Here is a 12,657-nt window from a genome sequence, read left to right on the forward strand (position 1 = left end):
CCTACCTTGTGTATGGGTATTAAGTAAACAAACTAAGCAACTGCTAAGTGTATTGTTATGATGAATTAAATTTAATTACTGGAAAGTTGTTGCATAATGCTCAGGTGACCTATAAGGCCCATGGGCCTCTTGTATAAAACGAACTTGATACTAGTTATACCCCCCGCTTGAAAAGCGGGAGGGTAAATAGTAATCGGTATGTCCGTCCGTCCGTCTGTTACGCTTTGGGGTACCAATCTCGTATCCGCAACTCCTCTCAAACCACTGCATGAAATTTGATGAAACTTTCCCATAATCTTTATTACACATTGCCATTGTGCACCTCCTTTTTTATTTTTTGATCTGACACATATTTTGGGTTGTCCAACAGCAAAACATGGACACTGCCATTTTATATCTATATGGGAGGCGGGGGCTATCATTTAGTGAGCTCATTGCTCACAGTACCTCTAGTATTTAGAACTACATACTGAACACGTTGCAGTCCTTGATGATAATTCCGTTACGTGTGAATCGGTTCTGAAAATTTGTCACCGGTTTTTATCGAAATGCATAAGAATTTATTATTGGAACACCACGATAAGGATCATTGGTTGTCGGATTTTTATATAACCGATCACGAGGTAATTCATGCTAGAAGAATTGTTATTCCACGGGCAATTAAGATGAAGGCGATTTTCATCATACTTTTTATGCTGATGAGCTGCATGTTTGCAAGTATTTATTTATTTATTTTTGTTTTATTTGTGTTAAGAGGAAAGAAATGATTATTTAAAATATAGTTTCAGAAATGATGTTTTTAAATTTTTTTTTTTAAAAGTGCCAGAAGTTTTGTTTTCTTTAAATTAGGTTCTTTCTTATTAAATTTCAACTTCTGTTCGAGTGAGAACTGACTTTGAATTAAGCAATAAAGTTTTCCTGGATGTGAAACAAAACATTAAAGAAAAGAAATTCAAATGTCTAAGTTCCTTAGAAGAGGAGCAAAGGTGGATTCAGTGCCGACCTGACCTCCGCCTCTATTTGAAAATGCGTTTCTTTAACTTCACTGTCTATTCAGTAGAGTATGCCGTTCGATAACATTCTTCTAAACATAACATACTTCTAAACGTGGGATAAAATATTTTGCTTAACGGGCGAATCCAGTTAATTATCGCACGTTTCAAACTATCGTTGGTGTCCCTGGCATACTCTACTAACTAGACAGCGATTCCTTATAATTCCATTTCATTGTGAAATAAAACTGTAAATTTAAATATATATTAATAGACAAATTTCACGAGGCCTCCCATGTCAATTTTAATAGTCCTCACACGCTGACGTCAAACACAAGCGCAGTCGCACAAGATTTACATGCATATTTGGCCTCGATAGCGTCATTTGAACACAAAGACAAATGCACGAGATATACATGCATTTAAGGGGAGATTTCTTAAAGCGGAAAGAGCATTAGTGTGGTTCCCAATGATATAAAGAATTATTAAAGCTTATATAGCAAAATTTTAAAGACTGACATTTTTATGAGTGCATTTCAAAAGAATTCTTGAACTGCCCACACCATCTCTTACTAGTTCCCCCAGTTAGAAGCTTGTGTTGACGCATGTGTAGGCAAAGATACTACATGTTCATATTTTCCAATACTGCTGAAAAGGCCTTCCTCAGTTAGACGGGGAAATTTTAAAAGTGAGACAGCACTTTCTGGTATTTTTAAGAATGCATAGCAGGAATGTGAAAAAAATTCCTTATCCAAGTAAAAATAATTGAGTTTTGTTTTTTAAAACAATTGTACAATTCTACTCATTTTCAGATTTGCTCTCTCGGTATAAAAGGGGACCTTATAAAGATCATTAAATTACTTACAAATGTATTATTTCGAATCAATTACTAGTACTTCGCGGGTTCCATTGTTCGGGCGGACGCAGAGAACCTGTAGTTCTTCAAATGAGACTATATAATAATAAATCGAGGCCCTTTGATTGCTGGCACGAAAAAGATCCCTCACTGCTCAGTGGCAGCAAGCGCCGATTATAGGACAAATTTGCAGCTCGCAAACGGCAAGCGGTGGCGTCTCCAAATGAATGAAAATTCTCGAGATGGACGTTAAACAAACGAAAGGGAATGGGATTTAGGGGTAGAAGGCACAGCCTATTTCATTCTTTCCACTATTTCTGACAGCATGAATGACTTTAAATACAAATATAGATATTGATTACGTATTATGTTAATTACGTATTCCAGGTCTTTTCCAGGTGGTTGTCGCAGTGATAGTGATTGCAGCTCCGAGTGTCAAGAGGGCCTTCATCCACACTGTTCTAACTATCATCATAAATCATCGTGCCATTGTTATGGTATAGTTGATGGATTCATCATTTCATTGTTACTGTATAATCTCAGGAGTCTGAAGTCTTTATGGTCCAAAAAAAAAAATCCGGAAAAAAATTTCTACCCTCAATTAAAAAGAACACTAGAATGGCAACGTGTTATGGGGGGACCCACCTAAACAAATAGATATGGGCTTGGTCAGAAAAATCTAGCAACTAAATAAGTATCCGGAGTGTTTGTGTTATTTATTCAAGTTGAAAAATCCAATCCCCGGATACTGAATTAGTTGCGAGATTTTTCTGGCCAAGCCTAGATCAATTTGCTTAGATGGGGTCCCCCCATAACACGTTGCCATCCTGATGTTTTTTTCCGACGATAAAAATTCTCCTGTGGCATAATAAATGCATTCATTGTGTCATTGTTACGATATAATTAATGTGTTTATTATGTCATTGTTATTATTGCATTCATGATCATGTCATTGTTACGATATACTAAAGGAATTCATCATGTCATTTTACGGTATATTTATTGCATTCATCATCATGTCATTGTTACGGTATAACTAATGCATTCATCATGTCATTGTTACGGTATAACTAATGCATTCAACATGTCATTGTTACGGTATAACTAATGCATTCATCATGTCATTGTTACGGTATAACTAATGCATTCAACATGTCATTCTAACTGTAGAATTAATGGATTCATCTTGTAATTGTTTGGATAAAATAAATGCATTCATCATCATGTCATTATATAACGGTATTATTAATTAATGCATTCATCATGTCGCTGTTAAGATATTATTAATGGATTCATCATGTCATGTTATGTTTGGTTAATTTTATGGTACGGAGACTACATGCAGTATGCTGAAAATTATTTCTTAATGTATGTCCTTTTTATGTATGTAGAAGTTTCATACGATCAGAAAATAATTTTTATGCGCTGGGGCGTATATTGTTTTTGTCCTGTCTGTTTGTCTGCAAACCTTCGCCATAACTTTTGAACCATGAAAGATAGTGACTTAATATTCAACATGCATACAATAAGCTCTTTCAAATGACACCGAGGTCAATGACGTTGTGACCTATATGCTAAAAATAGTTTTTTTGTACCTTCGCCATATCTTTTGAACCATAAGAGATAGAGACTTCATATTTTTCAAATTATTGTAATTATGAAAAATATACTCCACTAATCAACATCTTTAAAATGACATCAAGGTCAATGACCTTATGACCTTGACTGTGACCTATATATGTATGCTAAAAAAGAGCTTTTTTCGAACTTTGTTGCCATTGGGCGCATGGTGTTTCACAAACACATCTTGTTAAACACTTATTCTTGATATGCTCCAGTATGTACAGAAGATAGCCACTGTCCTTGCAAAGAAGGAGAAACAGGCAAATGTTTGAAGGATGACGGCCACCATCGATATTGCCAATGTCAGGGTATGTAAGAAAAAACTAGAACATTCAATCTTTATAAGATGTATTTCCACCATTCGTGGGAGGATAGTGATCATGATGTCTGTCTCTCCGTCCGTTCGTCTGTTACGCTTTAGGGTACCCATCTCTTATCAGCAATTTCTCTTTTACCACTGAAAATTTAATGAATCTTTGTTATAAAGTGCCATTGTGCGCATCCTATTTAACTTGTTGATCGGACATATATTTCGGGTTTCCCAGAACAAAACATCAGCACGGCCATTTTTTTCTATGATTATTAAATAGTACCCATCTCTTATCCGCAACTCCTCCTAGAAAACACCTGTCGACAGATTCTTTATTACATAATGTCATTGTAAACTTCCTTTTACTTTTTGATTTGACACTTATTTCGGGTCTCCCAATGCAAAACATGGACTTTGCAATTATTACCATATGGGAGGCGGGAGTATCATTTAATGAGGTCATTGCTCACAGTAGCTGTAGTTAAACTTTTATTTCATTTTTCATATTTCTTAGATATCACAGCAAAGACTTTGCCTTTATTTTTTCAGCCCCCAGCTGTTCAGTAAACCGTGATTGTCAATGTCATGAAAACGGAAAACATCCCTACTGCTCCGACCATCTCCATGTTTGTCATTGTTACGGTAGTATAAATATTAACTTATTATAGAAGTGTTACATGTAACGTTATCCATTTGAATGAGGAACTTTTTGATAGTCCTTAACACCCTCTAAATTAATAGGTCTTATGGATAAATGATACCCATTTACAGGTATGGTCATTGTTGTTGAAAGAATTTTTTTATGACTTCAGTAGTGATATCAGAGACATATATATGTCTCTGGTGATATATATCAAAATATTTACATTTGCTGTGTTTTTCTAGAAAGACAACTGTGAAATTGATTCGAAAACCATTTTCGTGTATACTCACGCATAGAAATATACACGGAGAAACGTGCGTTAACGTGACGGTCACAATGAGGCTGCAGCGACGTTAGTTAAAATGCAACGATATAGGGCAGCGAGAAATTCAAAAATTGAGTATTATATTGCAGTTGTTCCAAACCTGTAAAATGTAAATATAAGGAATGTTTTTAAGTTTTGTGTGAGTTATTCACACAGCAATAACTCACACAAAACTTATTAAAAACATTCCTTAATTATATGCAACAAAAATTATTTGTAAAAATAGACTATAATGCCCATAAAATATATACTGTATGTATAAAAAATTCTTACAAACTTAAAGAGTGAAAATCTAACTCTGGAATTGTCAATTTTCTATATGAGTTAACAGAGAAAGTAGGCACAAAATTTCCTCATTTAAGTGAGTTTTTAGATGTTGTTGAACATTTAAATAGACAGCAGGAATTTTATTTAGGACCCTTCAGCTCATTACAGTATATTTTGCATATTGTTTTCTCCATAATTTTTTATTTGAGTTAAGTATCAGGATAAAATATAGGTCAAATTTGTCTTTATACACTGGATACATATTAATGTGTTTAACCCTCGCTTGAAAAGCGGGAGGGTATATAGTAATCGGTATGTCCATCCGTCTGTCTGTTTCGCTTTGGGGTACCCATCTCTTATCCGCAATCCTCTCATACCACTGAATGAAATTTGATGAAACTTTTACAGAATCTTTGTGACATATTGCCATTGTGCACCTCCAATTTTACTTTTTGATCCGACACATATTTTGGGTTTCCCACAGCAAAACATGGACACCGCAATTCTATTTATATGGGAGGCGGGGTATCATTTAGTGAGCTCATTGCTCACAGTACCTCTAGCTTTTATTGCATTTATTATTAGTGTAAAGGAAGGCTGCATATAGGCGTTTCATAGTTTCCGCATTGTTTAAATTTTAATAAATAATGTAATACGCTAAGAAAGGTATTCTTAAATTTAATTTGCTGCACAAGTCCTAAGGATTTCCTTATTTTATGAGACTTTGAGGGCACTTAACCCAGACACAGGATGAAACTCTGCCATTCACTTAGCTCATAGGCGTCAAAACGGGGGATGGGACTTAGCTACTCTACTTTTTTTTTGCAAAGATGGACATAATATAGAGATTGAACATTGGGACGTAATTTTAGAGCCCCCCACTTTCAACATGCACGTTCTACTTTTGGTCAAGAAAAGGTACATATTTTAAAGATTCCTGGATCCGCCACTGTGAATGGTTTATGTTCATTCTTCGGGACTGTGCATTTGTTCTTATTAACTTTACACAAGTATCGATTTTTTTTTTACAGCAATAGTTTCACTCCTTGAAATATTCTACTTTTAATTATCTTTTTTTTCTCAAGCATAATTATAATCTATGTCTTTATTTTGACCCAGACTGCACCAGAGACAGTCACTGCCATTGCAAAGCAGGAGAAAGTGGGAGTTGTGAAAGAGACCGTAGTGATCACCATCTATACTGCCATTGTCACGGTATGTCAATTGTAGAAAGTAAATATTACGTATCGTACGATATATGTGCGATAAGAAGAATATTAATTTTCAAGAAACTTCTTCTCAAATTAGGGATTTTATTTTATATTTTGACAAAAAAGAATTTGGGACATACTTTAAAAATTGCAAAGATTAAGATCAAAATTTTAAACATTCTGTATATGTAAAAGACCTTAATTTGCATGTTAAATTAAAAACCATTAATTTGAAATTCTGCTTGAAAAATAAATTTTTGTATTACTATTTTCCTACACGGGCCTTTATTCATTTTTAGGTCGAAAAATCAAGGCCAGTAATATATATATATATATATATATATATATATATATATATATATATATATATATATATATATATATATATATATATATATATATATATATATATATATATATATATATATTGCAAAAAAGGTTTTCCATGTAATATCTCTAGTCTTTGTGGGTTTTTTTTCTTTCACTGAAGTAATAATTCCTTGTGACTTTAATGACACTCGTATTGATTTTAAGGTCAAAGATCAAGGTCAGAAAATGGTTTCCAGATGATAATTTAAATTAAATTTCTTTTTTTGAAAAATAAAATATCATATCATCAGTCCCAGTGACTAAAAGTTCTCCATTCAGGTCAAATTCCCCATGTGTAAAATATTTTCATGGTCTTATCGTTGGCTAATGTGACTTTAAAAAAGAGGTCTATCGATTTTGAAATCAATTAAAGATTTAAAGACTAAGGTCAGATGATTATATGAATGCATATTTTCAGGTTGAAGTATTTAAGTTAGTCTTAGTTTTGTTGTTGGGTCTCCTTACTTCCTTTTTCTAATAGTAGTCAAATATATTTATCTCATACGTGTGGGGGATACAGCCCATTAGATAAACTTATGTTTTATCCACGGGTAGTTGCTTTATCAGTAGCACTTCCGGTTTTGACACGATCCCTCGCTTCAAGATTTTACTTTATTGAAACTTATTTGTGGAAATTATTGCCGTTATAAAATGAATAATAAAGAGCAATAATGTCGTTAAAAGCAAGAAAAAGACTCTTATTTGTCAAAGAAGTGTCTTATTAATCAAGGAACCTGTATTGACTACTTAAGGTCTTTCCACCCTTACAATTTTAATGGTTAAAAGTACAAAAATTAAATTTATTTTCATTTAATCAAGTTTTAATTTTATATATCAAATAAATTATTTCCAAAAATGTATAGGTCGCCATATTATTTAAGATGGTAGACGTAAATAAACAGAAGCATATGTCAACATAAAAAATCGTACATTTTTTTGTAAACAATATCATAAATATTATGTAAAAACTGAATCTACATCTACATCTACATATTACAGCGTTCCATCAAACCTGATGATTATACGCTGGCCCTGCGCAAACGGACCTCTAGATTTTAATTATAAAACGTATGTGAAAAAAAGAAAAAAAAACAACTAAGTGCCATAGAAGGTATAAATAAACCTAATGCAATGAAAAACAATTTACAAAGTTGTGCATGAAAAATGTGTATTTACATTGTGTTCTACTTGTTTTTATAAATATAAGAGTTATGGGATATAGCTTGGGACCAGAGTTCTGAACTGGTCCAGAGAGGCCGCTGCCACCACTGAGTGTGGGAGAGAATTCCACAAGGCTACTGTATGGGGAAAGAAGCTAAATTTATAATAATCTGTTCGTGTACTGAAGGTCTGAAAGTGAAGAGGACTACTATTACGTGTAATGGTCGTTGTCTGGGGTACTAAATAAAGGTTTTGATCTATAGCCACTAATTTGTGTGTAATTTCAAATAACATTATAAGTCTACATATATTTCTTCTATTGTCTAATGCTGGCCAATTTAGATGATGTTACATATCTGAGACACTGCTAGTATTGTGGTATCTATGTGTGACATATCTTGCAGCTCGTCTTTGAACATTTTCTAGTTTATCTTTAAGTTTTTTTGTATGAGGTGCCCAAACTGAAGAACAGTATTAGAGGTTAGACCTGACCATTGATTTATATGCCAAAGATTTTGTTTCTTCATTTTTTATCTGCAAATTTCTTTTTAGAAAACTCAGTATCTTATTGGCCTTAGAAGTTATATTATTAATATGCGGTTCCCAGGACATGTTGTAGGATAATGTTACCCCTAAATATTTTGCTGTCTTTATAGATTCTAATGTGTGTCCTTTCAGATTATAGGTATATTTTACTGGTGTGCGAGATCTGGTAATACTAAGTGAATTACATTTTTGAGGATGAAATTGCATTCCCCAGATATGTTCCCTATTAGCTAACGAGTCAAGATCTTTTTGAAGAATTACACAGTCATTTTGATTATGAATGGGTCGATACAAGATACAGTCATCGGCAAAGAGCCTTGTATTTGATGTAACAGAAGATGGTAGATCATTTATAAAAATTAAAAATAGAAGGGGCCCAAGGACTGACCCTTGAGGAACCCCGCTGACCACAGGCATTGGACTAGATACCTCACCATCAAGGACAACCTGTTGTACTCTTTTGCTGAGAAAAGCAGAGACCCACCTCCAGGTGTTACCACGTATTCCATAGTTATCCAACTTTCTCAGCAACTTCTGGTGAGGCACCTTATCGAATGCCTTTGAGAAGTCCAGTATAATCAAATCAGTTTGAGTGTTTGAGTGTAAATTTTCCAATAATTCATGGCTAAGAGTAAGTAGCTGAGTTTCGCAACTTCTCTTAGCTCTAAATCCATGTTGGCAATCTACTAAAATATCATATTGATCTAAATGGTTCAAAACGTTGCTGACAACTATATGTTCTAGAATTTTACAACAAATGCATGTTAATGAGACAGGTCTATAATTACTAGCCAAATATTTTCCCCCTATTTGAATATAGGAATCAAATACATAATTATGATGCTGAAAGTTCCTAAATACTTGCTACTTGAAAGATACTTTTCCAAAAGTGTTAGAGGCCATCTTTTTTCAATGCCAACACCAATTTTTTAAATTAACCTTTAGACTAGAATTTATGCCGCACATTTAACTTTTTTAAACTGCAAAATTGTATAAGTAAGGTATATTAAAATAAAATTATGCTTGATTCTGATTTAAAACAAAGTGTTTATAACTTGTAAGCAGTATCACTTCTCAATGGCACCTGATTCCACCTCTAACATATGAAGGTTCCGTTCTTTTCTCTGCTCTTAGTATATATTGTTTCACGGACTTCTAAGCTTGACTTCTGTTCATTAAATCTCCATATTCATTATATATTATATATATATATAGCTACCACCTCAACTTCAACCACTACCACTTCGACCACTCCCAGTTCAACAACTACCATTCTACCACCGGTGCAATTAAAATGTAGCAACCACAAAATCAGTATCATCGAATCCATTGCTGAAAATGTACATGTCGAGGATAACAGGGCAGCACTGTGTCCCAGCAATAGTAAACACCAATCATCTGACGCCTACGTCATCAACAAATGTAACTCTACAGAAAGGGCTTCCTGGATGCGGGGTCCGTCGGTGGGTAGTGCAAGGATGAATATTTAACATATATACTGAGGATCTAACCTGCGTTATTTCGGTTTCTATAATTTAACGGAATTTAAATTTGCATTTGCTCTTTTTCTTTCTTTCGCGAATATTTTTCGCCTTTCTCTTTATAATATTATTATTTTGTTTTCGTTTACAACGTTTCTTTAGCGAATTATTTTTGATAATGCTGTTAATCATTGAAAAAAATACTTTTTAGGCTTAATTAGATGCTACATTTTCAATCATACATTATATCGATGCGAATGATTATTCAGAATCAAATATTGAAAAAAATGTGCATATTTTTATTTCACAGGTGAAATCATCATGTAAATCAATTCTACCATACACACCTATATCTACTTTCTTTGACAATAAAATAAATATGGCGGGTTTTTTCATCGACTGCACTGACACAGGAACTGAATTAAAGGTATATATATGTAACCCAGTTATTACTAACAATATAGAGTTTTGTGTATCTTACTTTGAAAATTAATATTTGGCTTAACAATTGTTAAAGTCATTAAAATATCTAGCATTTTAAACAAAGATACAATTGTCATCAGAAGTTTACTCTATTTTATCAAAGTTTCAAAATTGCAACATTATTGTAAATAAAATAAATTGTCAAACATTTTGCTACATGCAGAGAAAATGCGTTACTTTCATTTCTCTATGGTAATTCCTTCAGGAAGTTTCATTCAGAATTAAAAAGGCATTTTTGTTATTTAAGAACTTGCACCATTGTTGCAGTGTTTTCATAAAATCCTCTTTATAAGCGTTCCATTTTAGATTTATATATATCAATTTATTTACCATTTGGAAATCAATACCGGTATATATTTTATTTTTACTTGTAAACTGTTGCAAAACACAAGTTTGCATAAGCATTCAATAGTAAATGTCCATATACGAGAGTTGTTCGAAAAGTTCGCGGACAACTGTCATATCTTTTTTATTTGACGTCATATGTTATCCAAATTTGGTAGAAATATTTTTACAATAAATCCAAATGATCATGATTTTATGGATTTGTAGTTATTTTTTTCCAAGATAAATATGTTGACATGCAAGATAGTTATGTCAACATGCAACATAAATATGTTGACATGCAAGAAAATTGCAATCAAATAAGTATTATGAAAAAATCTTCAAAAATCTCAAAATGCCCACATGTGACATCCAAATTCTAAATGCTACTTATTTATGTTAACATGCAAGATAAATATGTTGACATGCAACTTATTTATGTCGACATGCAACTTATTTATGTTGACATGCAACTTATTTATGTCGACATGCAACTTATATATGTTAACATGCAACTTATTTATGTCGACATGCAACTTATTTATGTCGACATGCAACTTGGTTATGTTGACATGCGAGATAAATATGTTGACATGCAACTTATAAGTTGCATGTCGACATAAATATGTCGCATGTTTACATAAATAAGTTGCATGTCAACATATTTATCTTGCATGGCAACATAACTAAGTTGCATGCCAACATAAATATGTCACATGTTTACATAAATAAGTTGCATGTCGACATAAACAAGTTGCATGTCGACATAAATAAGTTGCATGTCAACATAAATAAGTTGCATGTCGACATAAATAAGTTGCATGTCAACATAAATAAGTTGCATGTTAACATAAATAAGTAGCATTTAGCATGTTGGATGTCACATGTGGGCGATATTTGAGATTTTTGAAGATTTTTTTAATAATACTTATTTGATTGCAATTTCTTGCATGTCAACATATTTATGTTGCATGTTGACATAACTACCTTGCATGTCAACATATTTATCTTGCATGTCGACATATTTGATAGAAAAATAACTTGCACACAAGGGGCAGAAATATGCCACCATATGATTTGTATTATTTTTTTCCAAAATATTACGATTCATTCAAAACTTATCTAGATTTTAAAAATGCAAAAATCGGATCGCGGAGCAGGTCAAAATTCAGTATGTTACAGACGATACACTGTATAATGTTTGTAGTCGTATTCTCTAAAATGGAGCAAAAACGAAGAACAACAAAACGATAACGTTTTAGAACGTCACGGACAGCAGATAACGATGCAATTTGGTGTTTTTCTCAGGAAAATCCCTGAATGAACTCTGAAAATTTTGAAGGAATCAAGAAAAAATGTCACGAGCGAGTTGTGCATATGTGTATAAACAGTACAAGCATTATATCAGTGGCATAGACTCTGTATCGAATGAGAATAATCGGTGAAGCTACGATTTAAGGATTTCAATCCCTAATGGTACCAAATTCTCTACCCTTAAATGTCCGTCAAGTACACAATACTCTGATATTATATTAAAGCATTTTATAGTGGAAAAGGATTGTCCACGAGACATTTTCAAAATGTTCATTAATTAAGCAGTAGATAATTTACAAAGATTGCATTGAAGTCTATGGGGAAAAGCGTTTTTTCAAAATAAAATTTCAAATAATTTGAATATCAATAAATCCTGTGGTGGAAAGATGCATTGAAATATTATAAATAGAATGATAATTGAAAACAATTTTTTTACCAGACAAATTTTTTTTAATTGATTTTTTTTTATTAATTAAAAAAGGGGAGAAAACTCTTACCAAAATTCAAGGTCATGAATTAGGACACATCCCACTAAACATACTTATAGTAATAAATGGGAAGCATGTCTAAATAAACTGAGTATACAATGCCTACATATCTGTTATGTCTTCAATTTCATTGAATTTCTTCCTATTAGGGATTGAAGACCTTAACTGTAAAAATCTGAACAAAAACTCTCAAAAGTTGGAACGTCAAGGAAAGACATGGGCGCTTTAGAGTTGCGTATCCTGTGAAACTAGAGTTAAGTGTGC

At 32.9% G+C, this 12,657-nt stretch overlaps 1 protein-coding gene across 2 annotated transcripts in view; it reads left to right on the forward strand.

Moving 5' to 3' along the window:
* Positions 1 to 668: 668 nt before the first annotated feature.
* Positions 669 to 12,657, forward strand: part of LOC134245633 (uncharacterized) — a 32,110-nt gene continuing 20,121 nt past the window's right edge. Inside the window, exons 1-7 of one of the 2 annotated variants that reach the window (XM_062727899.1) lie at positions 669 to 717; positions 2,247 to 2,345; positions 3,687 to 3,779; positions 4,331 to 4,423; positions 6,136 to 6,231; positions 9,519 to 9,766; positions 10,095 to 10,211. In XM_062727899.1, the coding sequence (XP_062583883.1) occupies positions 693 to 717; positions 2,247 to 2,345; positions 3,687 to 3,779; positions 4,331 to 4,423; positions 6,136 to 6,231; positions 9,519 to 9,766; positions 10,095 to 10,211 (771 nt within the window). In that variant the 5' untranslated portion in view covers positions 669 to 692. The remainder of the gene's footprint in view (positions 718 to 2,246; positions 2,346 to 3,686; positions 3,780 to 4,330; positions 4,424 to 6,135; positions 6,232 to 9,518; positions 9,767 to 10,094; positions 10,212 to 12,657) is intronic. The other variant, XM_062727897.1, reaches the window with a different exon arrangement.

The sequence above is a fragment of the Saccostrea cucullata genome, unplaced genomic scaffold (genome assembly GCF_032062105.1).
Source record: "Saccostrea cucullata isolate Sc308-1 unplaced genomic scaffold, CSIRO_AGI_Scuc_v1 ctg181, whole genome shotgun sequence".
In the NCBI taxonomy this organism is placed as follows: Eukaryota; Metazoa; Mollusca; class Bivalvia; order Ostreida; family Ostreidae; genus Saccostrea; species Saccostrea cuccullata.